The following is a 27811-nucleotide window of genomic DNA, read 5'->3' as shown; positions in this document are numbered from 1 at the left end:
ACTTAGAAGAGAAAGACCTAAGCCAAATCTCGACATATTGAGAACCTAATGTCAGTGTTGATTCACCATAGGAAGCAGGCCTACTGATATCAAAAGAAATGCAAGTTTTCAGATGCAAACTCATGGACAGTTACCCTAAAGTCTGTCCAGAGACCAGAAATATTCTGGAATGTACATAAGCCAACTTAGCAACTGCCCCATTATACTTGGCAAAACCCATATTCAACATCCCAGAAGAGTAAAAAGAGCAGACTGCTTGGTCACAAAGTCTAGTCCAGGGGTGGGCAAACTTTTTGACTCGAGGGCCACAATGGGTTCTTAAACTGGACAGGAGGGCCGGAACAAAAACATGGATGGAGTGTTTGTGTGAACTAATATAAATTCAAAGTAAACATCATTACATAAAAGGGTACGGTCTTTTTTTTTTTAGTTTTATTCATTTCGAACGGGCCGGATCTGGCCCGAGGGCCGTGGTTTGCCCACGGCTGGTCTAGGCACTAGTCTGTCACTCAGAATCCTCTAGGCAGCCTGGGAACACCTGCAGCTCTTGCTCTTTGTGAGAAACCAGACTGAATTCATGTTAGAAAAGTGTCACAAGAGGCAGGAATAAAAAGGGTCAGTTCTGTGATAGAGCTCCCAACATACCTGGCTAAATTTACTTAAGCAAGTTTTAAAAGACCAATTAGTACAATATTTATTGATATAGGTAAAGTTTTTGTATTTGCATTTTGGTGCTGAAATTAAATACTTTTGCATATCATTCTATATTAGTAAATAAATTAGTTACATACTACTATATTGAAGTCTATAATAATGAATATTTAGAATAATCTTATAGCAACAATGTCAATAAACTAAATACAAATCCATGAAAAAAGTTTGATAGATTTTTGCCCATTAAAAATTAAAAAGAAAGTATTTCCTTTGAGAGAAATCATTTTGTCAGTAAAAGCAACTGGAAATCAGGTGTATTTATAAAGTAGTCAAGCATAAACTATTTTAAGGTTAACTGCAAAGAATTCTTAAGACAGAATGCACAGAAGGTAGAGTTCTAAAAGTCTGTAAGATCTCTTCCAATTCTGAGATTCTATGATCATATAAAATTATAATCCTATATAATAAAAGGGTAATATGCAAACTGACGCTAACAGCAGAACGACTGGGAATGACTGGTCACTATGACACACACTGACCACCAGGGGGCAGATGCTCAATGCAGGAGCTGTCCCCTGGTGGTCAGTGCGCTCCCACAGGGGGAGCTCTGCTCAGCCACAAGCCAGGCTGATGGCTGCCAGCACAGTACTAAGGATGCCCGACTGCAGCTTAGGTCTTCTCCCTGCTGGCAAATGGACATCCCCCTAGGGCTGCCGGGCTGCCAGAGGGATGTCTGACTGCCAGCTTGGGCCCGATCACCCAGGGAGCGGGCCTAAGCCAGCAGGTGGACATCCTCCGAGGGGTCCCAGACTGCAAGAGGGCATAGGCCGGGCTGAGGGACCCCCCCGAGTGCACAAATTTTTGTGCACTGGGCCTCTAGTATGGTAATAAATGGGAATTAAAAACCTTACATGATTCTCAATTGTAACTTAAAAATATGTAGAAAGATAAAATATAAAATTAAGTCTATCATTACTAGTAAAGATATTTCATCAAAGACCAATATAAAAAACCTATTTGGATTTCTGATGGTTTATCAAAAGAAATTAAATTTTCAAAGATTAGTAAGAAATTTGCCTTTTTATTAATTTATACTGCAATCCCTCATAAACAGCAAAAACAGAATAGGGAGTATTTTTTAAACTGATGATCACATTGGGCAGTATTATGTACAGATTAAATGCCCTTGATTGTTAAAATTTATTTTCATCTATAGATGAACAAAATTACCCTAATTAGAAGCAATAAACACTGCAGCAATCTTTTTAAAGCTTTAAGCTGTCTTGCAAGTCTTTTTACAAATAAGCAAATATAAGAACAAAAAGGACTAATCCCCATTTTAATTATCAGTCTAATTTGAGCTGGCATGCTCACCACTAGCATGGACTGGGAAGGGGAACAGGGAATGCTTTTAGAGTTAGTTCCACCTCAGTCCACTCATCCACCCAACCAAGGAAGAGTGACTTTTTGGTTGTTTTTTTTTTTTGGGGGGGGGGGGGGGTTGTTTTGACAAGTGAACTACTGTGAGAAATTAAAAAAAAGTAAACATATTGCAAAGGCACTGAGATTATTTAAGCAAATGTTATATTAGTAATTTAATAAAAATGCACTTTGATGATAAATTGATCCTAGTAATGTGATAAAACAGCAAAATCTCACCTTTATCTTTTTCTTTTATGAAAGATTAGACAATTTTGAAGAAAGCACCAATGTTTACCATGCTATTTCATTAGTAATAGCTCTACCTCATGCTTACATAAAATCGTATGACATGAGTGTTAAGTAAATAACACTAGCCAATGTCAAAACTCAAATTTAAATGAAAGTTTACTTGGCATAACTATGTCATCATTAAAAGGAAAGTCCAAAGTCAAATACCTCTTTCTCCATGGGTTTTCATAGGAATAATGTTTCTCAAACTGTGAGGATAATCTCTTTGGGGAGGCTCTAGCCTCTTCCAAAAATGAATAAAGGTGCAATAGGAAAAGGGGGAGAAAGAATTTTCATTGGAACACAAATCTTGTGTCATTTCCCTTGAAATTTTAAATACAGAGAACACTAATTTGTTGCCACTGTTTAAGGCAATTTACTAGTTCCTAGAAGCATAATAAGAGAACCAGAATAAGGGAAAAATCATTGGTTGCCAGAGTGGCTTTTGTTACTTAAGAACTATATTAGTTTTTAAATTCTTATTAACTAAATGCCAATATTTCCCTTCCCTCCATAGGTCTAATAATTGCAAAATATTCTTCCAAGCAGAATTTTAATCTAATTTTTAAAAAACTTCAATGATAATCCACACTTACACTCCATTCTCCTCTGACTCAAAATGAAACAAGATAGTATGCTAAAATTAAAAAAAAAAAAAAAAGATTGGGATTACTAAATTTGGTTAAAATTGAATCTACAGAGAATATTCCAAGCAAAGCAAAATAAAGAAAATGAAAAAGGATGCTTGGTCCTTAAGTGTAATTTAAAAAAATATATTGAATTTATTGGGGTGATACTGGTTAATAAAATTATAAAGGTTTCAGATGCTTATGTGTAAATTATTCCATTTCACTTTCACCATTATGCCCCAAACCACACATAACTTTTTTAGTTGGTCTGGTTTGTTTTTCTATATAAAATATATGATGACAGTTTGAGAAATTCTGTAACAGAGGTACTAAAAAGCCAAACAGTAAGAGAATTAGGATATTATATGCCAATTACCTGGTGAAATATTAGTATGACATAAGCCTGCAAAATAAAAATAACTTCTACTTGTGAAAAGCAGAGCAGATAAAATCTTACGTGTATTCCGGTGCAGAAATCGGTGCCTGGAACCTTGAAATTTTATTTCTTGGGGCAGAATCTGATCTGTGCCACCTTAAATAATAATTATGCTTCTTTTACATATTCAGTTTTTATAACACAAAGGAAAAGCTAGATACGATTCTACTGGTCAGAATTCATTTTTATATCTATAGCTGACCACAATCAACCCTACTGTCTGTTGAAAGTAATTAAGAGAACAGAGACCAGTACTCTTGTTCTTATACCCATATGTACTTCTATTCTTCAAGCCAAGGAATAAAAGTAAAGGCAGGCAAAGGTTCATGCATAATGACACATAATTACTCTCATATTACAAAGACAAGACTAACTTAGGTAAAGACAGCAATAGTCTGATAATTACTTTAGTAGAGGTAAAATGTAGCTTTATTATGTTAATAGTTTCTTCCTGACCAGGTTACCAAATTAAATAAAGTCCCTAAGGTTAATTAAATGTAGGTTCTTAAAGATGAATTCAATTATAAGTTGTAAAATTAATAATGGTAGAAGAAAAGGCAAGGTTATATTATTACTAAGAAGATAGTTAAGTAACTTACTTAAAATGACATGGTAACATATATAATTACCATAATAAAAAGTATGGGTAAGTAATGTAAGCATTTCAATATTAAATTTATAGTTAAATATTCATGTTGATTTTACTACCAAAAATTAACACATGAGATTTTCAATTTTATTAAACATCTAGAAAATGCCATTAAGGCAATTAAAAAAAAAAAGAAATCAAATATTAGTGAACTCTGTTAATCTTTTCTGTTATGAGGAACTTATGTTATTGGCAACTGCAAAAATATCTTACGATTTAATCATCTACTCTAAATCATAGAGTAGGCTGGTTTGTTTACATAATACAGCTGTTTCCTTTTTCTCATTTCTTTTCTGTTTCCTTCTTTTTAACTGAACTCAGCTACTGATAATATATATGTTGTGAGGAAAAAAACAAAAGTGATGCTAGGCTGATGCTTTTATTGCATTAGTGTGAAATTTCAAAATATTAAATACCTAAATAAGCCATATCTTTATGTAACAGAAAAGTTTATTAAAACCTCTGCTGCTGCCTTAACCAGTTTTGCTCAGTGGATAGAGCGTCGGCCTGCGGACTGAAGGGTCCCAGCTTCGATTCCAGTCAAGGGCATGTTCCTTGGTTGCGGGCACATCCCCAGTAGGGGGTGTGCAGGAGGCAGCTGATCTATGTTTCTCTCTCATCGATGTTTCTAACTCTCTATCCCTCTCCCTTCCTCTCTGTAAAAAATCAATAAAATATATTAAAAACAAACAAACAAATCTTTGCTGCCTTAAAAAACATTATAAATGGAAAATAATAAAAGCTCCGAGGTTATGTGTAATCATTCTGAGGGCACTAAATATCAAGAAGCTAACTTAGCCATAAACTATGTAGCTTTTTCACCATTTGTATAATATGCTTGTAAGTATTTTAGAAAAATGATTTCATAGGCTGGTTGACATCACTGCTAACCAGGCACCTTCAAGGAAGTTATAAAAAATTTTGCATTAATAGTGGTTGAACATTTCAGATCAATCTTCCCTAAAGGAGATATGTATTAATTTGAACTTACTTTCCTCCTATATAACCGTTCAGAATAACTGTAACTATTCTAGGGGGCATTTCAAGATTCCTCAAGAAATCAGAGAAGTTACCATTCTGGCACCTAACAGAAGAAAAGAGAGGCCCTATGCCCATCAAAGACCATTCTGCATCCCTATACTCACTCTTCAGTCAGGTTCAAACTAGAACTTGATATGTTTAATATAAATGGTATACTTGTATTGTACTCTAGTTATTTTGCATAGAAATTTAAATGTTTTGCTTTTACCTAGATTTGCAAGAGAGAAATGTTTCATCTCCTAATTCTTTTGCAGTTCCCAAAGAAGCTAACATTATAATGCTTGGCATCAAATATGGTTCACAATGAATGAGTTCTTAGTAACTGACTGAACAGTTACTGAGGAAGACATATTAATTTACATAAAATATCTAAATCATCTACTTTAAAAAGCCACAATTACCAATGGCTTTTAGACTTAAAATACTGACCGGGATTTAAAGGGATGTTTAATTTATTAAAAACCCTTAAGTTTTAATAAAACAACAAGAAAGCACTTGCCTGATCTAAAGCCTGATCTAAAGCATCTTATAGTGGGGGAGCTTTAAGATCAGGGTGTGATAATTTAGCCAAATGAGAAAGAGTTTTAAACAAATAGTCCTTTAAGCAATATACTTGCATTTTTGGAAAATAAAAGGAATCTAGTAATTCAATAACTCAGTAGGCATAAAAATAATACTGGAAAGGAAAAAAAAATCCACTCGTCTATGATACGGTGTTTAGTACAGCTCATTAGAAGCAGAGCTAGAAAAGGTTAATTCACAATCTTATGACAAAAATTGAGTAACTTGGAAATAAAGACTTTCCTTATATAAAGTGTTTACCTTTTATTTATTTTTTAACCTACATGCTACATAAATAGTTTTGAAGGATGCACAGAACTGAGCACTTCACATTTATCAGTTTTTCTTAAGTATACTTTATAGAAGAGTCCCCATATAGCCAATTCATTCTTTGCTAAGACTATCATATACATAAAAGATAACGCTGTCGAAAAATGTTCACAACTAACAAATGGTCAGGTTTTTAAGGCTATTAAAGGTATTGCAATTACGTAAAAGTAATGCAAATGCAAAACAGATTTTAAATGCTATTAGAAATAAATTGTTTCTTAGGGTAAAACACATACTTCTTCCTCCTTTTCTTTTTTGAAAAAATATTTGAGAATTAAAAAATGTAAATTATTTAGAAAAAGATGAGACAGACAACATCTATAGAGAAAACTTAAAAAGGAGATACAGTACTTAGTGGTTGTACTCACATGGAATCAGTTCTGACCAGCTGTCCATTTTGGCGAACAGCATTTTCACTCATAGAGCGCTCTCTTTTTAGTCGGCCAACTGCACGGACCTGTTAGGCACAGAGAAAGGTAAGGGAATAGGAAATATTCTTAGTAGCCTAGTAGCTGCTTAGCATCAAAAGAACCTTAATCAAGACTACTCACAAAATTAACAAAAAAATAAAATAGATAAATAACCAAGAATTGCTGCTAGGCATGTGTAATTTAGATAGAGATATTATTTAAGAACAATTCTCAACAGCTTTAAAGGCACATATATTATAGAAAATTTGTATTTCTATTATAAATAAGTGTTTCTGGCTTCTGGGGTTTAAACAAATTCAGATATGTTTGGATATCTGAAAAGTAGACTAAAAAAATAGTCTTCCTAGCTTAAAGCCTTTGGCATTCCAGAAATAGCCACAATCTCCCATCCCACATGCTCTTCTTACAAATGTATCGACTTCTTTTCATTAGGGATGGGATCTACGTCTACTTCCTTGAAATTAGAAAGATGGATGCAATGTGGCTTCTGATGCGGGGTCATAAGCCATAGTAAGTTTCTGCCTTTTGTTCATGTTTGCAACAATGGCACCATGATGTGAGGAAGCATAAGTCGTCACATGAAAAGGCTATGTGTAGCCTAGCTGAGATCCCAGACACCAGCTATTATTAACTGACGTGCATAAACCTCAGATGATTGCAGCCTCAAGCAGCCAAATCATCCCCAGTCTATGAGACTCCCTGCCTTAGTTCCACATATTGTAGAACAGAAACAGGTTTTCCTTATTATACCTGATGCAAATTCTTTACTCACAAAATCCATGAGCAAAATAAGCAATGCAGCTGCCACTGTTTCATGGTCCCCTTATAATCATTATCATTAAGCAGTTACTCCAATTTCCCTCTCCCCCGACCCCCTTAAAACCACTAATCTGCTTTCTGTATGTGGGAATTGCCTATTCTGGATATTTCATGTAAGTGGAATCATACAACATAAGGCCTTTTCTGTCTGGCTTGTCTCAGCATGTTTTCGATGGTCATCCACGTTGTAGCAGCTATAAGTACTTTATTCCTTATTATGGCCAAATAATATTCCACTATATGGATATACCATGTTTTGCTTATCTATTCATCAGCTGATGGACATTTGGGTTGTTTCCACCTTTTGGCGATTAGAGACCTTTTTGCTTTTCATGACTTGAAGGACGCTACTGGCATCTAGTAAGTAGCGATCAGCAATGCTGTTACAAAAGGACAACCTTCACTACAACAAAGAAGTAATTATCCAGTCCAAAATGTCAATAGTGCTGAGGTTGAGAAACCTTAGCGTATGCTGTAAAATGACTACTACGGAATAAATGATTCAGGGATTTCACTTGATACTGAATAGCATCTGAATGAGTCATCTATGATACCAGCACACAAGGCCTTACTGCCCTTTTATTTCAATCCACTTTCAAAAAACTACCTGTCTTTCATCTTTCATATAGTCCTTTCCAAGGAGGATAAAGGACCTATGTAACACGGGGAAGTGGTGTTTCCTAGTACTAGGTAATGGTCTTAAGTTGGAAGTTTCTGCATAAGTGTCTAAAACAGTGGGAGCAGGAAGATCAAAAGAAAAATATAACTAGAAGAATATTAAAGGGAGGGTTTCTCTCCTGGCAGAATCCTTACTCCAAGATACTATTCATGGCTGTAATTTCTGGTGGGAACTTTGGGGAGCCGGAAACTGGGCCTCCAACTGGGAGCATGCTGTGGTTGTCTTTTGTCTTATGTAATGATCTTCATAACTTTCATTATTCCTTACTATTAAAGAATCTTTGTGTGTGTGTGCATCTTTCCCTCATTCATACCACTATGCAGGAACTATGTCTCACAATGTAGTGTCTTACAATAAAATTCAAAGAAATATTTCTTAAATAAATACAATTCTGCAAATATCTTAGTGCCTTTTCCATCATGTGAACACTCAAATTTAGTGCTTTTCACCAAGCAAATATCTAGAATGTCCACAATTGCACCTACAAGTATATTTTCTCTATAACCGCAACAGAAACTTCCAACTTAAGACCATTACCTAGTACTAGGAAACACCACTTTCCTGTGTTATATAGGTCCTTTATCCTCCTTGGAAAGGACTATATGAAAGAAGAAAGACAGGTAGTTCCATTATCAATAAAAAGATGTTTCACATTGTCTCCTACTAGCCTCATAGCACAATGTCAGAAGCTATAATGAAAAAGTTGCAACTACAGAAATCATCACAGAAAAGAAGTTTTACAAAACTGGCCCTGAATCAATGGCAGAGGCAAGATCTGAATATGGCTACTAACACCTTATGAGTCCATACTGCCATCTATAGGTCAACATGGCTATTAATGTTACATGGCACAGTAATTAACTCAGTAGAAACTTTTCAGCAAGCAGGGAGAATAGGTGGTAACAACAAAAAAGGGAGCTTCCTTTGCTCTGTATGCCAGACTGCTTTTGTAACAAAGTGATGCATTAGTCTTTTTCTATGCTTAATTTCCCAACTTTTTCTGTATTACTGAAGGTGTAATGCCTAGGTTCATGATTTCCCCAAACTCTGCTTTTTCCTGAGACATAATTTAAATTAAAAACAACGAAATAGCAGAATATCTTATTTGGGATACCTACAAACCAGAATTTATAGTAATCAATGGTCCAGGCAGAAGGCTTTCATTAAATGTTGCTAATGATATGATTTATAGCCTCTTAACTCCTCTTTAGCTTTTGCTTTTTTCTCTATTATTTCAAATTCAGTTGATGTTAAAACTCTACTTACTTCTTCATTTTGGGGAGTTGAAGGAGGTCTTTCTAAATCCAGAAAATCTAGTGGTCTTTCACTTAGTGTAAGTACACGTGGTGGTGTTTTTAGTGCCAGAGGTTTTAAAGAAGTTGACTGAATGAGGTCAAGATCTCCTGGCCTTGAAAATGGAATGTCTTCATTGTTTCCTGGGAGTAAAAATATAAAAAGGTGAGGAGGGAGGTTTTAAAAAGGTAGTACTTTTACTAAACTGTATTTGCCACTACATACCCACTAGAATGGCCAAAATGAAAAAGACTGACAATACAACATGCTGACAAGGATGTGGAGCAACTGAAACTCACATACATTACAGATGGGAATATAATAGAGTACAGCCAATTTCAAAAATAGCTTGAAAGCTTTTTATAAAGTTAAACATAACTTATAATATGATCTAGCAATTCCACACCTAGAGATGTAAAAACACATGTCCTAACAAAGATTTATACATGAACTAGAAGCCCGGTGCACAAAAATTTGTGCACTGGCAGGGGGCGGTCCCTCAGCCCAACCTGTTCCCTCTCACAGTCTGGGACCCCTCAGGAGATAACCACCTGCTGGCTTAGGCCCGCTCCCCTGGTGGCAGATGGCACGCCCGATTCTGCGGTGCCTGCCCCGTCTCCCCGAGTTGCAGATGACAGGCCTGGATCCCCGATGGGTCAGGCGGTGGCTCGGGATCATGCTGCCGCCCGGCCCCGCACACGGCAGGCCCAGATCCCGCGCTGGGGTGGGCGGCAGCTGGGGAATCTCGCTGCTGCCCACCCAACCCGCCCTGCCTCACACACAGCAGGCCCCGATCCTGCGCTGGGGCGGGCATTGGCTTGGGATCTCGCTGCCACCTGCCCTGGGCGGGCGGCACAGTGGGATCTGCTTGCAGCATGCAAATTTAACGGCCATCTTTGTTGGATTAATTTGCATACTCTTCTGATTGACTGGTGAGCGTAGCGAAGGTATGGTCAATTAGCATCTTTGTCTTTTATTAGTGTAGATATTCATAGCAGCTTTATTCCCAATAGCCCCCCAACTTAAAAAAAAGAAAAACCCAATGTTCCTTAACAGGTGAATGGATAAACCAATCATGGTATATCTACACAATGGAATTGTGTAGGAATAATAACTCTACTGAGTTATAATTATTCAGAATAAAATGAAATGAACAAGATATAAGCAACAACAGGAAAGAATCTCAAAAACATAACACTCAGCAAAAAAAGCCAGACCCAAGAGTATACAGTGTATAATTCCATTTATATGAAACTCTAGGAAAGACAAATAGTTTCTGATTACAGAGATTACGGTTGCCTAAAATTGAAGGATAAAAATGAAATAAGATGGGCCACAAGGGGACCTTCTGGGATAATGAAAATGTTCTCTAACTGGACAGTGGTAGAGGTACATGGGTGTATACATTTCTTAAAACTCATCAAGCTGTGCCCTAGCTGGTTTGGCTCAGTGGCTAGAGTGTCGGCCTGCAGACTGAAGAGTCCTGGGTTCGATTCCGGTCAAGGGTACATGCCCAGGTTGCGGGCTCGATCCCCAGTGGGGGGCATGCAGGAGGCAGCCAATCAATGATTCTCTCATCATTGATATATCTTTCTCTCCCTCTCCTTTCCTCTCTGAAATCAATAAAAGTATATTTTTAAAAAACTCATCAAGCTGTTCACTTAAAAATTATACACATTATATATATATATACTAGAGGCAAGGTGCATGAAATTTGTGCAGCGGGGGGGGTGGGGGGGGTGGCGGCGCAGGTGTGTGTGTGTGCCCTTCAGCCCAGCCTGCACCCTCTCCAATCTGGGACATCCCTCTCACAATCCAGGACTGCTGGCTCCTAACCACTCACCTGACTGCCTGCCTGATTGCCCCTAACCGCTTCCGCTTGCCAGCCTGATCACCCCCTAACCACTTCCCTGCCAGCCTGATCGACGCCTAACTGCGCCCCTGCCGGCCCGATTGCCCCTAACTGCCCTCTACTGCCGGCCTGGTCACCCGCAACTGCCCTCCCCTGAAGGCCTGATCGCCCACAAATGCCCTCCCCTGCTGGCCTGATCGCCCACAAATGCCCTCCCCTGCTGGCCTGATCGCCCACAAATGCCCCCCCCCACCATTTTGTGTCCACATGGGGGCTGCCATCTTGTGTGTTGGAGTGATGGTCAATTTGCATATTACCTCTTTATTATATAGGATATAAATTATGTATTACACCTCAATAATTAGTTGATTAAAAACATTGCTTGAAATTTTACACTATTGTAATAAATAAAATTTTTGAAAAAATTGTAAGTTGCACTTTCTAGCCCCAATGTTTTGAAAAACCATAAACTTTGCTAAAAATATATAAAACAAAGATATGCCAGGCACTTAATACCCAAATGTAAAGTACCTGCTACGACAATCCTCTCTGGAACCTGCATAATCACACTGGCATTTGGAACTCCTTCTTGGAATTCTTGTTCCAGGTCAGCATTTGGTGGTGCTACCTTTAATTTTTCTGGGACCCTCATTCGCTGACTAATACCTTCGGTGTATTCCATTTCATATTGAATTCGACTAATTTCCGCCATCTCGGCAGCAGTGGGAGAAGGAAATGCTACCCCACTCACTCTGTGGGCAAAAAAAATTAAAGACAGTGTGATGAGTGTGAAAATGTTAGTTTTCTCTGCATTGTGAAGTTAGATGACAATACCTTATTGAAAGAGCAAAAAGGGACTTCTCATTTCTGAGTACTGAATACATACAAAAGAAAAATAAAAAGTGAAGAAAATGTTTTCTTTAACTTAATGCCTTCTCTCCCTTATCAGTTGAAACTGCATCTTGAAACTATTGTTTGGGAGCAAATTTAAAAAATTATTGTATAATCACAACATAACGAACGCTGTATAGATATGCATGCTGCTTATGACTCAAAAATGCCTGAAAGAAAACTTAAAATTAAAATTTCTTAATCAATTACTGGAGGAAAAGCTGCTGGGACTTTGCAAAAAGGAAATTTGAAATTGCTGTCATGCATGGAAAAAAAAAGATGAAAATCAGATTTATAAGGCTAATAAGATTAATTCTAAACGTACTAAAAAAGATACAATCCCTTGAAAATCACAAAATACAAATTAAAACTCCTCTTGCTGAATGTATATCTGATGACTGAGATGCAATGAATACCAAGATAGCATATGCATTAATAAATCCTTAGTGTATACATTCATTTTGAGGGATTCAAAGTTTCATATTAATTTGTATTTAACATCACATTTACATGTATATTATTTTAAAGCATGACATGCCTTTAAGGGGAAAGATGGTACAGATGCATTGAGAAACCTGAATTAAAGCAGGATCCATGCTCCAGGGAAATGCAGTAGAAAGAAAGTTGCCCCAAAATACAAAATGCTGATAAAAATGTAAAAGAGCATGGTTAGCCTATGGCAATTAGCTTTCAGGCCACTATCGCTCAAGCCTATTAATACCAGCTCAACTGAATAAAATGTCACTGACCTTCCTATTGGTGGGTCACAGGTTTTTCTTTTACTCATTTTTAATATAGTTAATACACGTCTATAATAGCTATTAAAATACTGCTACCCTGTAGTTCAGTTTACTTTACACAACAATTCCCCTACAGATCTGAATTTTTTTGGAGGTGTACATAACAACACGGACACTGCTTTTCCAGCTGTAAAAAAGAAAGAATAAAAATCAGTATTTCAATAATTCATTTCCTAAGAAAACTATGAATAAAAGAAATATCTACTTAAAATAATTTTTGGATTTCAAGAGGTTTGGGGCTTGATCTGAGGAACAAATTTTCAAATCCCTCCTAAAAAAAGTTATTCTATATAGCTCAAAAATCATGTAAAGTACAGTTACTATTTTATGATTTTGCCAACAGGATAAAGAAAAGCTAATCCAATGTATATACAAATGAGAAGTCAGATTAGGAAAAAAAACAAAAACACTTTGCTGTACAACTCTACTCATTACATTTTGAAGAAGAATCCTCTTCATTTTATTGACTAATGAAGAAACCACAAAGAGAATGTAAAAGGCAGAAGTAAATGTATTTCAAGAAGCTTTAATATTTGATGTATAAGTAGTGTTTTCTTTCAAAAAAATTAACTTTGGAAATGAAATCATAGTAAATTTTCAGCAAAAACATTAATCAAGGGCAATAAGATATTAAGGACAGTATAAGTGCAAGTCAGAGCTGGGATATTTCTTAAGCTCCATGTCAGAGATGCATTACACACCTTAAACTCCACCTCACTGAGACGTTTAGGAGAGTTCTTAGAGGTTGCTCAGCTGGTTAATTACGACTGCGAACTTGCTTTTTTATTCTTTACCCAAATGTATGAATTTGAAGGATCTGGCATGCAGATGTTTTAAAGGCTAAGAAAAGAGAGCTAAGAGAGAAAATCTTTACTCACAAAAGTGTACCAACCACTACTTGCTATTTGGCACTATCTGCTTCTGTGCTTCATAGTAATCCTTTAACTTGCTTCAGTGTGCACGTGCTGGATGTAGAGCCCCTTTTGTCCCTGGGGGAGAAAAACAGGAGCTAATTGAAAAACTAGATGATACCACATTAGGAATTCATTTCTGGAAATTCTCCAAATGATAAAAGTCATCAAAGATGCACAACCTTATATTTAAAAAACGCCACAAAATAAAGAAACACTGAAAAAGCTTACAACCAAAATTTATTGATTTTTAGAGAGATGAAGGGGGGGAGAGCGAGCAGTGGAAGAAAGAGGGAGGGAGACAGACAGACATGGATTCACTGCCTCCTGAACATGCCCTGACCAGGAATGCAACCCGCCTCCTTTTGGTAAACAGGATGATGCTCTGGCCAACTGAGCCACCAGACAGAGTCCTACTGCCATTCATTAGGTAAGCAAGATAAAATAATAGACTCATTACTTCTGATTTGAATTTAGAAAAATGTAGCAGATGAAAAACATATATAAGTTAAAAAAATCTTAATACATATATATACATGTAAGTGTATATATACATACATACACATATATATTAGGAAGTAACAAATGTAATGGCTAAATTTTACTTAGTATTTAATTCCATACATAACAATTATTCAGTATTTAATTTAAACCAATAATATGTGCATACGGTACAAAGCATATAAGAAAATACAGAGAAAATAAAGTGTTCACAGATCCTGTCCTGTATCACCACTCAGGTCCCCACAGACAATCTCTACAATCAATTTTTGTGCATCATTCTAGATGAGATACTCATCCTATACTTGTGTGGATCAGAAGCACAATAAATGCTTTTATTTAGAAATAACACTAAAAAGATGTATCTCAAGAGGATTATAGTCTTGGGACATTAAAAATTGAAGTTATACAATAATAAACAAGACTCACAAATTGTAGAACATTATCTCCCTGAAATGTGCTATTCTCTATACTCCATTTACTGCATTTCAGTCTTATTAACTTTCCACTGGACATTCTATTCTATAGCAACAGCTCATCTTACGAGAATCTGAGTTGGCCAAGTATTACAGACTTAGATCATAAAGGTGGACATGAAAAAGACAACTTCGGGAAAAAGCCAAATTACTCCTATAGCCAATCGGAGTTACTTAAGGAGTAAATGAAACTTTTCTACAAAGATTTAATGCTGAACTGTCCCAATTACTAGGATTCTGCTTATGTAAAATAAATCAAAATCTAATTTTTTACTTTCCCTCATTAGACTATGACATTTTTGGTAATATATTTTGACAATAAAGAAACTTCTCATTTGGAGTTAAGATATTAATTCTTGAAGTTTTCTCCCTTAGAATCTACTAGGTAACCAGTACTGACATCCTGTTATAAAACTAAGGACACAAAATTTCTCTCAGAATCACAGATGATCTTAGAGCTCTACTTTCTAAGCCCAGTGATTCCCAAATATCAGTAATTTGCCAACTTCATGGTTTTACCCATATTCACACAGCACATTTACTCTTACACTAATCTTTTCTTTAACCCAACTTTTTAAAAGGAAATTTTACATCAGTACCTTAAACCACAGTTTAAATACACACAACAAAAACTATTATAAAAACCCTCAATCAGACACCACCTAGAGTCAAGTCAGTCACGTCCCACTCATGGAAAGTATCCCAATTTTGGCGCATAATGGTTCATGCTTGACTTTCTTATTTTCTATGTCAAAACACTGGGACCCAGAGAGAAAGCATAGGGAGTGACAGAAACAAATTGGGTTAAACTGATCAGGGTTGCACAGATTTATATAATTGTCTAATTACAAAAAAAAAAAAAGTCCGGTTCTTTATCACCCATTGTGTGGACCTAGTTCAAGGTTTTAATCTAGGCCACCTGTTTCAGTTCTCTCTCCAAGCAACTATCCTTAAAAGGATGTGTTTATTAGAAAGTCAGGGTGTAGCAATCCAAAATTAACTTTAGCTTAATAAAAATCAGTGAAAACTTCGAAACATATAAATGATCGAGTTTTAAAATATGGTTTTGAATCCACAGAAAACAACTTTGAACACCAGAAGGGAGGAGAGTACAGCCAAACTTCGTAGATCCTAAAATGAGGCAGCCCTATCGCACAGGAAGGAATAGAACACACAATTTCCTGTTGGAAAGAACAGCAAAACCAATTCACAAGCGTTTGAAACCAAAAAGATAGAAGCTGTCCCGCCCCCCCCCCCCCCCCCCCCCCCCCCCCATTTAACTACATGGGGGAAAAACTCCTAAGTACAACTAAATGGTTCTAATTCTTTCCAAAACCCATTTTCCTAAGGGATTTTGCTCTGGGATCTCATTAGCTAACGACACTGACACAGAAGCAAATGCTTTTCATTTAGGGAGAGAAAACACAAGTTAACATTTGAACTGCAGTTAAAATTTCTCCACGGATGGGAGGCCTGGAAACAACTGGTTCTATATTTGGGAACAAAGAACAAGGGCCCCGGGCCTTTCTTATCTTCTGCAATTAAAAGGCACCTCCGCTTCTGAGAGCCTCCTCCTCCCGGGAGAGGAGGCGCCTGGCTCTGAGGCTGTAGGACAGGACTCGTCCCGCAGACCCGGGGGACGAGTAACCTCACAGGATTGTCTGATCATACGTTCCTAACAGGGCAGGTCGGCTCTGCCCCCCGCCCCCCGCTCCCGGGAGGGAATCGGTCGCAGGAGCAGCTCAGGCAGCAGGTGCACCTGCGAACAAGGATGCTCACAGGCTGGGCCCGCTGGGCCGCTCGCGCCGGACCCGGCTTTCAACAAGGCCTTTCTTTTCCAACACGCACTTCCCACCAAGTCAAAAGAAAAACAACAAAAACTACTTTTCAAGACGGCAGGTGTCCGGTTCAAGGTCACATACTTAGAGATGCCAAGGCCCGGACCCGGAGAGAGGGAAGACGCCCAGCAAAGCGCCGTGTTCAAGCTCAGGACATCCCTAGTGTCTCCCCTCCTCTCCCCCCCGGCACCCCCAAGCTATTTTCTAGACGGAAAAAAAAGTCCAAATGTTTCGACCATGAGACGGCGACCTAGAAAGGGTGAAGAGGTTGCCCCAAACGTGTGCAGGGCAGTTTCCCCGCAGGCCCAGATGGGGAGGCCAGGCCTGAGAAGGCGGAAAGGTCGGGGTTGAGGGCGAGAAGCCCGGGGGGCGGGGGGCGGGACTCGGGCCGGGGAGGCACCAGGGGCGCACCGGGGCGACGCGGGTCCCCCAGGGAGCCGGAGAACCCCGGTCTCGGCGCCGGGCTGCAGGTCCCGGGTCCGGAAGACGTCAGTACTCACCCCTGGGCCGGCTGGAGGGTCCCCGGCGAGGGCCGCCGCCCGCCGGCTCCCGGGGGCTTAGGTGGGCGCTCTCGGAGGCCGTTGGCCGAGCGCACGGAGGCGCCCGGGCAAAACACCGGCCGGAGCGGCCCGCAGCGGGCCGGCAGAGACGCGAGAACGGCCGGGGCTGGCCCCTCCCGGGACCCGTAGCGCAGGCGGCGCCGCGGTCACGTGACGCGCCGGCGCCCGCGGGCGGGGCCATGACTCCGGGATCCCGTCGGGGGCGCGTTTCTGGCGCGGGCCGTGCACCAACCGCAGGGAACGACTTCTCACGGTAGGTGTTTCGTTCTCGTTTACATAGAGTTCGCCATCTCTGAGAGCCCCATGTCCACAAGGAAACTTTCGGCAGACGGTTAAACAACTACTTCTTCAGGGAATCTGCCGATGTCGTTAGTTCTGCAAGTGACTTTTAAAAAATTTTTTATTTTATTGTTTAAAGTATTACAGATAGTACATAGGTCTCCTTTTTTCCCCCCCATTGACCTTCCCCCGGCCTCGCCTACTCCCCCCACCCCCTGCACATGCCCTCCTCCCCCCCCCCAGTGTCTTGTGTCCATTGGTTATGCTTATATACATGCATACAAGTCCTCCAGTTGATCTCTTCCCCCCGCCCCCGCGCGCCCAACCCTCCCCAGCCTTCCCACTGTAATTTGACAGTCTGTTCAATGCTTCTCTGCCTCTGTATCTGTGTTTTCGTTCATCAGGTTATAATGTTCTTTATTATCCATAAATGAGTGAGATCATGTGGTATTTTTCTTTCACTGACTGGCTTATTTCACTTAGCATAATGCTCTCCAGGACCATCCATGCTGTTCCAAATGGTAAGAATTCCTTCTTTTTTTACAGCAGCATAGTATTCCATTGTGTAGATGTACCACAGTTTTCTAATCCATTCATCTGCTGATGGGCATTTAGGCTGTTTCCAAATCTTGGCTATGGTAAATTGTGCTGCTATGAACATAGGGGTGCATATATCCTTTGTGATTGGTGTTTCTAGTTTCTTGGGATATATTCCTAGCAGTGGGATTGCTGGGTCAAATGGCAGTTCCATTTTTAAATTTTTGAGGAAACGCCATACTGTTTTCCACAGTGGCTGCACCAGTCTGCATTCCCATCAGCAGTGAAAGATGTGCAAGTGACTTTTTAAAAATTAAATTTATTTGGGGTGACCTTGGCTAATAACATTATATAGGTTTTAAGTGTTCAGTTCTATAATCCATCGTCTGTATATTGCATCGTGTGCCCAGTCTTCCGTCACCATATGTTTGACCCCCCCTTTACCCTTCCCTACCTCCACCCACTTTCTCCTGTTACTCACCATCCTGCAGGTGATTCTTAAACACTTTAACGTTGATGACTGTTTAGGTTCCTGAACTCTCAGACGCCTTCCCTGACAGTGACCCTGGTTTGACGGGCTCCCCTAATCTGTCAAGACGAGAATCCCGGAGGACTTAGGTTTCATTGTAGTGAGTCTTTGTTAAGCTTCAGAGACCTCCCTCTGGATCTAACCATCTTTCCTTCCGCGGGAAAAACCAGTACCTTGTCCACCAACATTGGGACGGACTGACGCCAAATGGAGGAATACTTTGTATGCCTGGACTTGAGCCGAACAAAGACCTACTTGAGTCTGCACTTCCCCAGAATTAAAGATATTCCAGAGATGTTACCATTGTGCAAAATAATGTGGGAGGCCCTCTGAGAATGGCATTCTTGGGCCCCTTCATAGCAATGGCAAGGCATTCCTCTTTAAGAGATTTACTTTAGGACTGATTGAACTTTCCAAACCAATGTTTTTTGGAGGCAGAAAGAGACCAAGGTGGATGAGCCATCTATGACCAAAACCTTTAGGAAGGAGGGCCCTGCTGCTTCCATCACTGCCCTTTCACCTTTTAATTAATTGCAGTTTGCTTTTTACTCCTGTCCCCTACCCCCCAAGAAAATGAACTTTTAAATGAAGACTGTGGTTGAAAAAAAAAAAAGGATTCTATGGAAAGTAACCTCACAGGATTGTCTGATCATACGTTCCTAACAGGGCAGGTCATGGTGAGTAGTGATGCCCCAGGCACATAACTTTCAGCAAGAGGTTTGTCCTCGTCTTAAGCCAGGCCTGTGCATGGTTTCTGTGCATCTAGGTTAACACACCTTTGAAATCAGGGAAACCACCGTCAAGAAAGCAGGGGATCTTTTTAACGATCCTGTAGTCCAATCCCACATCCATGTCATTCTCCTTAGTTCCCTCCTTCATTTCAAATGCATAAAAGAAGCTGCAAACTGCTATTTTCCAGAGCATTTGAGATCTTGCTCCCCGACATATGTTTGGCTCAAATAAACTCAGGACATTCCTTATGTAATTCAATTACCAATCCAAAGTCTTCTCCTTTAATCCTGGTCACCCTTAATCTTCCTGAATCGTTTAATTCTGTTAACAAGACTGAGTATGATATGTGAAAGCATCTAACACTGTTGGTAGAATCTCAAAAACAAAAAACACCCAAAAAAAAGGCACATTTCTCTCCCTTACCTGGAAACTCGGCCGCCTTGTGTTTTGTGACAAGAGCTTCATTCTGGGACTTCATTCATGTGGCCATTCCTATTTACAGTTCAGTTTATCACAGACTTTCGACCACATTGCCTCAAATCTTTTGTGGGAAAAGGTGGCATAAAAATCGAAATAGGTTACATTTATTTAGTCTCATCTGGTTGCACTAGTTCTAGCCCAGGTGTCCCTTTGGAGCTTTGGTCCCAAAAGGATTTCAAACTCAAATTTCTTCCTCATCTCAATCCAGATAATGTTCTCCTGAATTTTCCTTTTTCAGTTAATTTCAGTCACCAAGGTTCAAAATTCCGAAGTCACCTTTCACTGTCTCCTAAGTCCCCTGTCTTTAAAGTCTCTCACTTCAATGTCAACTGTCCACTTGCTCTGTACTTTGTTCCATTGCTAGACTACTGATACATTACCCTTGTAACTGGACTCCCCCTCTTCAATCTTTTTCTTTCTCGAATTCGTCCTAGATATTGGATCCATAAAGAACCGAGTTTTACAAATTGTGACATGAAATATGTACAACATGTCCATAATAAAACTTATTGAAGTGTCCATCAATTGGGGACTCATTGACTTACATAGTAAATCCATGCAAATAATGATTAGTTCTTGTTTATAGATATGAAAATGTGTCCACAGTGTGTTAACTTCTGTATTGTCTATTGTTTTGACAGTGAGCATACATTTTTAAAATAAAAAAAATGTATTTTCACTTGGAAAAAATAAGACCAGATATAATTTTAAATTTTATTATTAGACAGTACAATAAAATTATATTTTTGCTATAATTACAGAAATATTAGTACATTACAATATTATAATATTGTCAAGATATAAAATATTCAATATATTTTAAATATATTTCATTTGGTTATAGAGTGAATATTAAATTAAGTTTTGAAGCAGTAAGTTACATTTGATGCATAGAAAAATCTTTAAGTTAAATTAGCAATAAACTCAAATTTAGTATTATTGTAATTCTTTTTATAAATAAGTTATTTAATAACATTTACCTTGCAAAACGAGAGACCTCTGAGCAAACTGTGAAATTCCAAAGGCGAAGCCCCAAATTTAAAAGAAACAAGTTATTTTACATTTTATCTGCAAAGTTAAATCTTCATAACTTTAAAAACTCCTCGGATTATAAAGCTACTACTCTAGAAAGTAATGCACATGAGCTGTGTTTCAATGCTCAGTCTTAGAAGTATGATTGAGCAGCTTAGTATGGCTTCATTGGAATTTAGCATTACTTGTCTTCCTCAGAAGTTAAACACTGATGAGAGGGCAAGAGAAGATGGAGGCTGGGGGACAAGCGCAGGCCAGGTATTTGGCATTAGCACCAATCTAGGGCTTTTTCTTATTAGTAACATTAGGTAACCGTAAGTTCATTTGTGAGTTTGAACTTGAAAGAGAGGGACAGGTAGAACAATTGTAGCCAGCTCTACTTGGTAACTGCCTGTACAATTGTTGTTTTTTTGGGGGTGTTTGCCCAGAACAGTTTTGTTTGTTTTTTTTCAATCTTTAGGGTGCATTGGAAATCACCGAGAGGACTTGTTAAAACAGATTTCTGGGACTTACCCCTGAGTTTCTAATTCTGTAGGTCTGGGTTGGCCCTAGAATTTGCATTTGTAACAAGTTTCCACATGCTGCTGGTCCAGGGACCACACTTCAAGAACTCCTGGTCTGTGGAGGGTTTGTGGAGATCCGTTAGCCCTCCATGCCAGTATAGTGCAATTTGGACAGTAAGATATTTTTAGAGCAAAAAGTCTTAATATTAGGTGAGTCTAAATAAGTAATCTGAGTATAGAAAGTGCTTCTTCATTTAAGTGTAAAAATGGCTTGACAGCAGTCATGTGAGCAGTGGAGGATGCGGACCGTGGTCACAGTCTGTGCTGTCCTCTGGGGCCACATCTTCACTTCCAAAGCAACTGAGATTGAAGCAACAAAACCAGAATTTAAATATCAGCACCAACTCCACCTAGGTGGGTCAAGAAACATATTCAGAGCTTTTTCTTAGGTTGCCTGACTTCTGAGACTCATCAAATAGTGCTACCATCAAGTATAAATGGTTTTTAATGTCTTGCAGATCTTTGTTTTCTTTATATTGTCCAGACCTTGGCTTCTGTGATACCTAGGAAAAGCCAGAAGCCCTGGGTTCTCCCTGGGCATAGATCTTATTTTTGAACCTTTTTTGAGGTCTGCTGAATTATCATGAAATATTAGGACAGAAGTAAAGAAAGGGGGAAAAACAACTCAGATATGTAGGATTCCTAACAGAAACAGTAAATTACCTTTTCTGGGATATTAGGAATAAAACAAATATATATATATAATTTTCCCTTATTAGTGTTTCTGTAATTTAGCACAGTGCCTGAGTATGGCTTGGCACTGGATAAAATGCTTATTAAGTTGAATTAAGTAACACTGGGAATGTATCAGCACACTGAAAAGCAAGTTTTATGACACAGCTGCCAAGCTGTACAATTTGTACATTAATATTTTTACACAGTGGGCTTTCTCAATATAGTTTGAAAGAATATGTAATATTAAAAAACATGTTTTTACCAAAGAAGAATTAGAGAAGTAACAAAGGAATCTCAAAATATCCAAATTAAATGGAATATTTAAAGCAAAGGGAAAATCTTCTGAGCCTGATAATCCAACTAATACCTTAAGTTTTTTCATGGATTACTGAACTACTCAATTATATGCACTAACATTTATAGGAATGGGCATAAAGTACAAATCTAAGTAGTTTTCTTGTTATTTTTGTGGTTGTGCTGGTAAAAGTCAAAATTTAGACACATTTTAGAGTATGTGTGTAAAAAATATTCTATTAAGTCACTAAAGTTAAAAATTGTACCTACTTGGAACACAAACAGGCAATATTGCTACAATGGACAAACAAAATTCAATGGACAAACAAAAAGACTTTAAAAATATAAAACAAAACCATACAGTGTTTCCACAGCTATTGCGACTCCATTCAAGGAACCCCCCTTTTGGCCTTAGTGCTGGGGATATTTAAAAGAGCCCTAGGAAATCTATGCACCTCAGTTTAATTCTGGTTCCCTCAAGCCTGAGGTTAATTAACAGATCTGAAAGTCCAGTTCCATCAGTGAAGCCTCATAATCCACTCACCCCCATCTCCTCTACTTAGCATCTGAAAGTCTTAGGAAGTAGGTGGGGCAATCTAAAACTGATAGAGCCTCCCTGAGTCTCGAAGACTGGAATAGAAGGGGGCAAATCTTGGGAATTTAGTGGACATAATAGCTCTTCACTTGTCACATCAAACTTTATACAGTCACCATTTAGATAGTGCATTGGATACAAATGGAACACAATTTCAGTGATATTTTGTGAAAGCTCTGCTGCCTTACCATAGGGAACTTTGAAACACAGATGTAGAGACCAGGATCACAGAGCTAACTTAAAGTAAGTGCTTTGTTGTGTGGAGAAACGAATAGAAACTTTGTACCAAGCCATCCTAGAGCGATATTGTTTGGTTAGAGAGAAAAAAAAACTTAAATGCATTTAAATACTTAAATAACCAATAAATGCATCATTACTTGATTATTGAAGATGAAAAATAACAGTTCTATTTTCATTGATTTCTTCATTGTCTTTTCTTCATGCACACCCGACAGCGACTTATGATCTTTTCTAACTCCCCAGCTTTCACAGTTGATGGAATAGGTTTTCTGAAAATAAATAAGAAAGAAAAGAAAAGACAAATATCATCAATTTGTAGATAAGAAGGAAATGCTTGTTGGGTTTGAGTTTTATCAATGCATATTATATCTCACCTAGACTTTATTATAGAAGGTATATTTCTGAAAATGTATATATACATGTAGACATTTTATGATTTTAGTTGTATTTTGGTAGCACAGAGGAAACATACAGATCATCTTTTTATAATGAAAACTACACCTACTTTTTAAATAGCCTGTCTTAAAACTCATCCGATACAATAAATTAAAATTAGCAGATCATTTAATGGTTTTATTCAGTAATTTACTATCAATCTATATCTAAATATTAACCAGTTAACTTCCACGCGTCCAAAACAGAAACCATCCCCACATCTTTTTATGCCATAGACGCTTATGGTGTACAGAGGGTTAAATACATCTAGTGATGCCTTTGTTGGCCCTGTAGTACAAAACCACGGCTACCCGTTGCTTCTTATAAACTAGAAGTGCCAAGCTAAACAGGATTTCATTGGTATGCGAACTTTTAAAAATATGAGTACATCAACACACAGGTAATCACACGCTAACATAGGCAACCTTTTTATAGTTCTGCAGTTGCGTCATTAGATTAAATTTGATTTTGAATAATTACCTGAACATTCTTTTTGGGTTTAATGAAGCCAACCAGAAACTGTAGGAATTTGAGTAGTAGTTGCATGTTCCTCTTCCATGACATTCTATGAATGGACTGGCTCGGAATTCTTCCAGGCAGGACCCCGGGGACGCCAGTGCTTGCCCAGAGCCCTCAGAACCTGCGCTGGTGAACTATCACAATGAAAATAGCAGAATAAGAATTCTGTGCATGGTGTTGAAATGTTTAGTGCCATACATACATGGCATCTTGTCTTTTATTGCTACATATGTAATTGTAATAGAAGACAAGAAAAAAAAGCATGAATTTAGCTTCTTACGCTTCTTTGCTCAGATTTGCTAGTATTCCATGTTGAACTATAGTCATCAAAAAGAAAGCAAAAACTTTCTTTTGCCTAGAATGCTCTTTTTCCCCAGGTGTGACTGGTTCTTCCTTGTCATTCAGAGGTCTGTTTAAATATAATTTCCAGAGGCTTTCTTTGATGTCTCTCCTCTCACATTCTCTCTCTTTGTCTTGCCTTATGTCCTTCAGAATACCATTTACCGCTGTGCTCATTACTGTTGTTATTGTGTCTTCTTGTTTATTGTCGACCTTCTCCACTAGGATAGAAGCTCCATGAGAGCAGGAACTCTGGCTTACTGCAGGTATCTTTAGGACCTAGACCAGTGATGGCGAACCTTTTGAGCTCGGCGTGTCAGCATTTTGAAAAACTCTGGTGCCGTGTCACATATAGAAATTTTTTGATATTTGCAACCATAGTAAAACAAAGACTTATATTTTTGATATTTATTTTATATATTTAAATGCCATTTAACAAAGAAAAATCAACCAAAACAATGAGTTCGCGTGTCACCTCTGACACGCGTGTCATAGGTTCGCCATCACTGATCTAGACCATTCATGGCATATGGTAGGTGCTGATGTTTGAAACAATGGACATTTGTGAGTAAAGAAGGGGAAATAGTGTATTATAAATGATGCTGTACAGAATATGAATAACCAGATGCTCTACAGAATATGAATAACCACTAACTACAGTGTACAGCAGTCAGACTCACAGATGATCAGTTCATAGATTTCTTCATTTAGCACTTATATCAGGGGAATTTTTCTTTAAAAGGTGATTTCTCTTAGTTCCCATCTTCATATGAATACCAAAGGAAACAGTATAAGGCATAAAGATTTTGGGGCAGACAGATTTAGGTGCAAATCCTAGTTTTACTACTTACTTATTGTGGGACCTTGGGGAAATTATTCCTTTTTTTTTAATGTAAATCTGTAGATGATAGAAACTGTCTTGCAGAATTTTCATAAGGATTATGGAGTATGTATATAAAATATGTACTACATTTTTAAAAATAGACATTTTATTACCAATATTGTAGTTACTGTTCACCTAAATGTCTTATTTAGAATTTGTGGGTAATCTCCTGAGAAGTTTTTTCAAATGCTCCATTTTTTTTTTTTTTTTTTACCAAAAAAACAACTTATTGGTTTTTTAAAAAGAGAGTATATTTTCAGATTTACAAGCAAATGTTCATGACATATGAATTGATGACAGTCACATTTTGGGGGCATTTAGGATTTCATAGGCAGTTTTTACTGTGAATTTGCTGTCCCTTTTTCCTTACCATAATGAAAGAAAATCCTGTCCAGAGAGAAATCCAGTCATGGGGACATGCGGGAATATCTGTGGTTTGGCTGTGAATGGCTATGGCAATCGCAGGACCTTCACAGACAGTGCATCTGTAACATGAAACAAAGAATGTGGTGGCATCACCAGTTTTTGCACTGTGATGTGCTATCTATAGTGTGATTACAAATGGAGTAATTTACCTGGTTTCATCACAAAACTAAAGGATTGAATTTTTACCTGCTAATATAAGGCTGCAGGGCCCTGCCAGTAATTGGAGCCATGTCCATTGGCATCGGAGCTGGTGTTGACAGCCAGTATGAATAATCATTTCGAGATGCGAAATTACATACATCATTGATGTTACAGAATAGGAATGGCATTGTGGTAAATCGCTGTAGGCAGCTTCCAAGAGTTCCTAATAAAACATCAGACTAGGTATCACTTTCAGTAACATTAAAACTATTTTGAATATTGTTACTAGGTAGAGACGAATTAAAACATAATCTATGGCAAAAACTGAAGAAAGACAACACTAAAGAATTATAACTGCTGAGGGGTAGGAGCGGCTGGGGAGAGGTAAATGGGGGGGGAAAGGAGACTTACCAGGTATGTAATACATTAAGCAATAAATACTTTTTTAAAAAAGCTATAACATGAGTTATATAACAAAATGTTATATAAGTTTTAAAAATGATAGAAATTAAAGATTCAGTGGGTAAACAAATCCTCTTTCTCCTTCCATAATACTTCCTGTGGCTCTTTCTAATCAGTCTAGAATTTGAGGACTGGTAGAGATTAGTTTTTGCTTCAAAGTATTCCTAGTTCTTGATATGTATATAATAGCTAATAGCCAAATAAAGCTTTAGAAAAGATATTGCTTTTAATATTAAAAAAGTGATTTAAGTGAAAATTGTTTTTGTTGAACAGGACAAGCTATATTGGCATTTAAGAGCAAGGCTCCTGGCTTCGAGTTCAAGATGACGGAGTAGCACTCAGCAGGTGTGGCTCAGGGTAGAGAGTCAACCTATGAACCAGAAGAAATCGTGGTTCAATTTCTGGTCTGGGCACATGCCTGGGTTGCAGGCTTGATCCCTAGTAGGTGGCATGCAGGAGGCAGCCGATCAATGATTCTTTCTCATCATTGATGTTTCTATCTCTCTCTCCCTCTCCCTTCCTCTCTGAAATCAATAAAAATATATTAAAAAAAAAAAGATGACAGAAGTTCCTGAGTTCACCTCCTCTCATTAACACCAAAACAACAACTGCATATAGAACAGCTATCTCTGAGAACAACCTGAAAACTAGCAGAACAGATTTTCTATAACTACTGATATTTTTTAAAAGCCAGATTGAAATGCATAGGAGAGGTGGAGACTAAGTCTACTCAGGACCTACCCTATCCTCCACTCCCCATTCAGTGACTCACAGTGGGAGGGATATCACAACCACAGATATCTTCCCCAAAGAGCTAGCGGTCCAAGCCCTAGCCTGGGAGACCTAAACTAGGAAGAGGAGCCCCTGTAACATCTGGCTTTGAAAACTAGCAGGGTTTACATCTGGGAGAGCCAAAGGGAAACCCAGGTTGTGCTCTTTCTGAGTCCTGGCACAGAGGAGCAGATTGAAAAGCACCTAGGTCATATGTGAAGGTGATACATTAAACTAGTTCAGGGCGTGTGCTGGAGCAACAGGAATCTGTTAGAACTTTCTCCTGAGTCAGAGGTGCTGGCAGGCGCCATTCCCCTCTCCCCTTTCTTTAACCTAGCAGGTGCCATTTCTGACACACTCCATTAACCTCTCGAACACTATTCACCCCACCCTGGCGTTTCCCTGAGGACCCACCCAGGTTAGTACTCGTCCAAAGAGGCCCCTGCCCTGCCACACCCCCTGGGTGCTTATCTGAAGAAAATGAAACACTAATTCAAAAGGATATATGTATCCCCATGTTCACTGCAGCATTATTTACAATAGCCAAGATATGGGAGCAACCTAGATGTTCATCAATAGATGAATAAAGAAGAAATAGATGTTCACACACACATGCCAGAATATTAGCCATGAGAAAGAATGAAATCTTGCCCTTTGGACAATATGGATAAGTGAAATAAATCAGAGAAAGACAAATACTTTATGTATGGAATCTACAAAACTAAACAAATGAACAAAACAAATCAACTCAGGTACAGAAAAACTAATTGTTGCCAGAGGTTTGGGTGGTGGTGGTATGGGCAAAAAGGTGAAGGGGA

General features: G+C 38.4%; 2 protein-coding genes and 1 long non-coding RNA gene across 23 annotated transcripts in view; 1 reads left to right on the top strand and 2 right to left on the bottom strand.

Moving 5' to 3' along the window:
* MFF (mitochondrial fission factor) overlaps positions 1–17090 on the bottom strand; it is a 29902-nt gene extending 12812 nt beyond the window's left edge. For 8 of the 19 annotated variants that reach the window (XM_070422273.1, XM_070422275.1, XM_070422280.1 and 5 more), the window contains exons 1-7: positions 17002–17090; positions 13654–13764; positions 12725–12902; positions 11616–11836; positions 9206–9375; positions 6379–6467; positions 3451–3525 (exon numbers count right to left, since the gene is read on the bottom strand). In XM_070422273.1, the coding sequence (XP_070278374.1) occupies positions 3451–3525; positions 6379–6467; positions 9206–9375; positions 11616–11836; positions 12725–12762 (593 nt within the window). In that variant the 5' untranslated portion in view covers positions 12763–12902; positions 13654–13764; positions 17002–17090. The remainder of the gene's footprint in view (positions 1–3450; positions 3526–6378; positions 6468–9205; positions 9376–11615; positions 11837–12724; positions 12903–13653; positions 13765–17001) is intronic. The other 11 variants (XM_070422276.1, XM_070422281.1, XM_070422285.1 and 8 more) reach the window with 4 other exon arrangements.
* A 154-nt stretch (positions 17091–17244) lies between these two features.
* LOC139015069 (uncharacterized) lies at positions 17245–26776 on the top strand. The gene is made up of 3 exons (XR_011472401.1): positions 17245–17314; positions 17824–17861; positions 26496–26776. It is a non-coding gene; the product is annotated as an uncharacterized lncRNA (long non-coding RNA).
* COL4A3 (collagen type IV alpha 3 chain) overlaps positions 20405–27811 on the bottom strand; it is a 120652-nt gene continuing 113245 nt past the window's right edge. For 2 of the 3 annotated variants that reach the window (XM_070422269.1, XM_070422271.1), the window contains exons 49-53: positions 25806–25983; positions 25564–25678; positions 23933–24105; positions 23155–23286; positions 20406–21513 (exon numbers count right to left, since the gene is read on the bottom strand). In XM_070422269.1, coding sequence (XP_070278370.1) covers positions 23202–23286; positions 23933–24105; positions 25564–25678; positions 25806–25983 — 551 coding nt within the window. In that variant the 3' untranslated portion in view covers positions 20406–21513; positions 23155–23201. Of the gene's footprint in view, positions 21564–23154; positions 23287–23932; positions 24106–25563; positions 25679–25805; positions 25984–27811 lie in introns of all 3 variants that reach the window. The other variant, XM_070422270.1, reaches the window with a different exon arrangement.

The sequence above is a fragment of the Myotis yumanensis genome, unplaced genomic scaffold, assembly GCF_028538775.1.
Source record: "Myotis yumanensis isolate MYYU_CA2020_CCGP unplaced genomic scaffold, mMyoYum1.0.hap1 SCAF_8, whole genome shotgun sequence".
NCBI lineage: Eukaryota > Metazoa > Chordata > Mammalia > Chiroptera > Vespertilionidae > Myotis > Myotis yumanensis.
The sequence above is the reverse complement of the archived record's forward strand: the minus strand, read 5'-3'. Positions and strand labels throughout refer to the sequence as shown.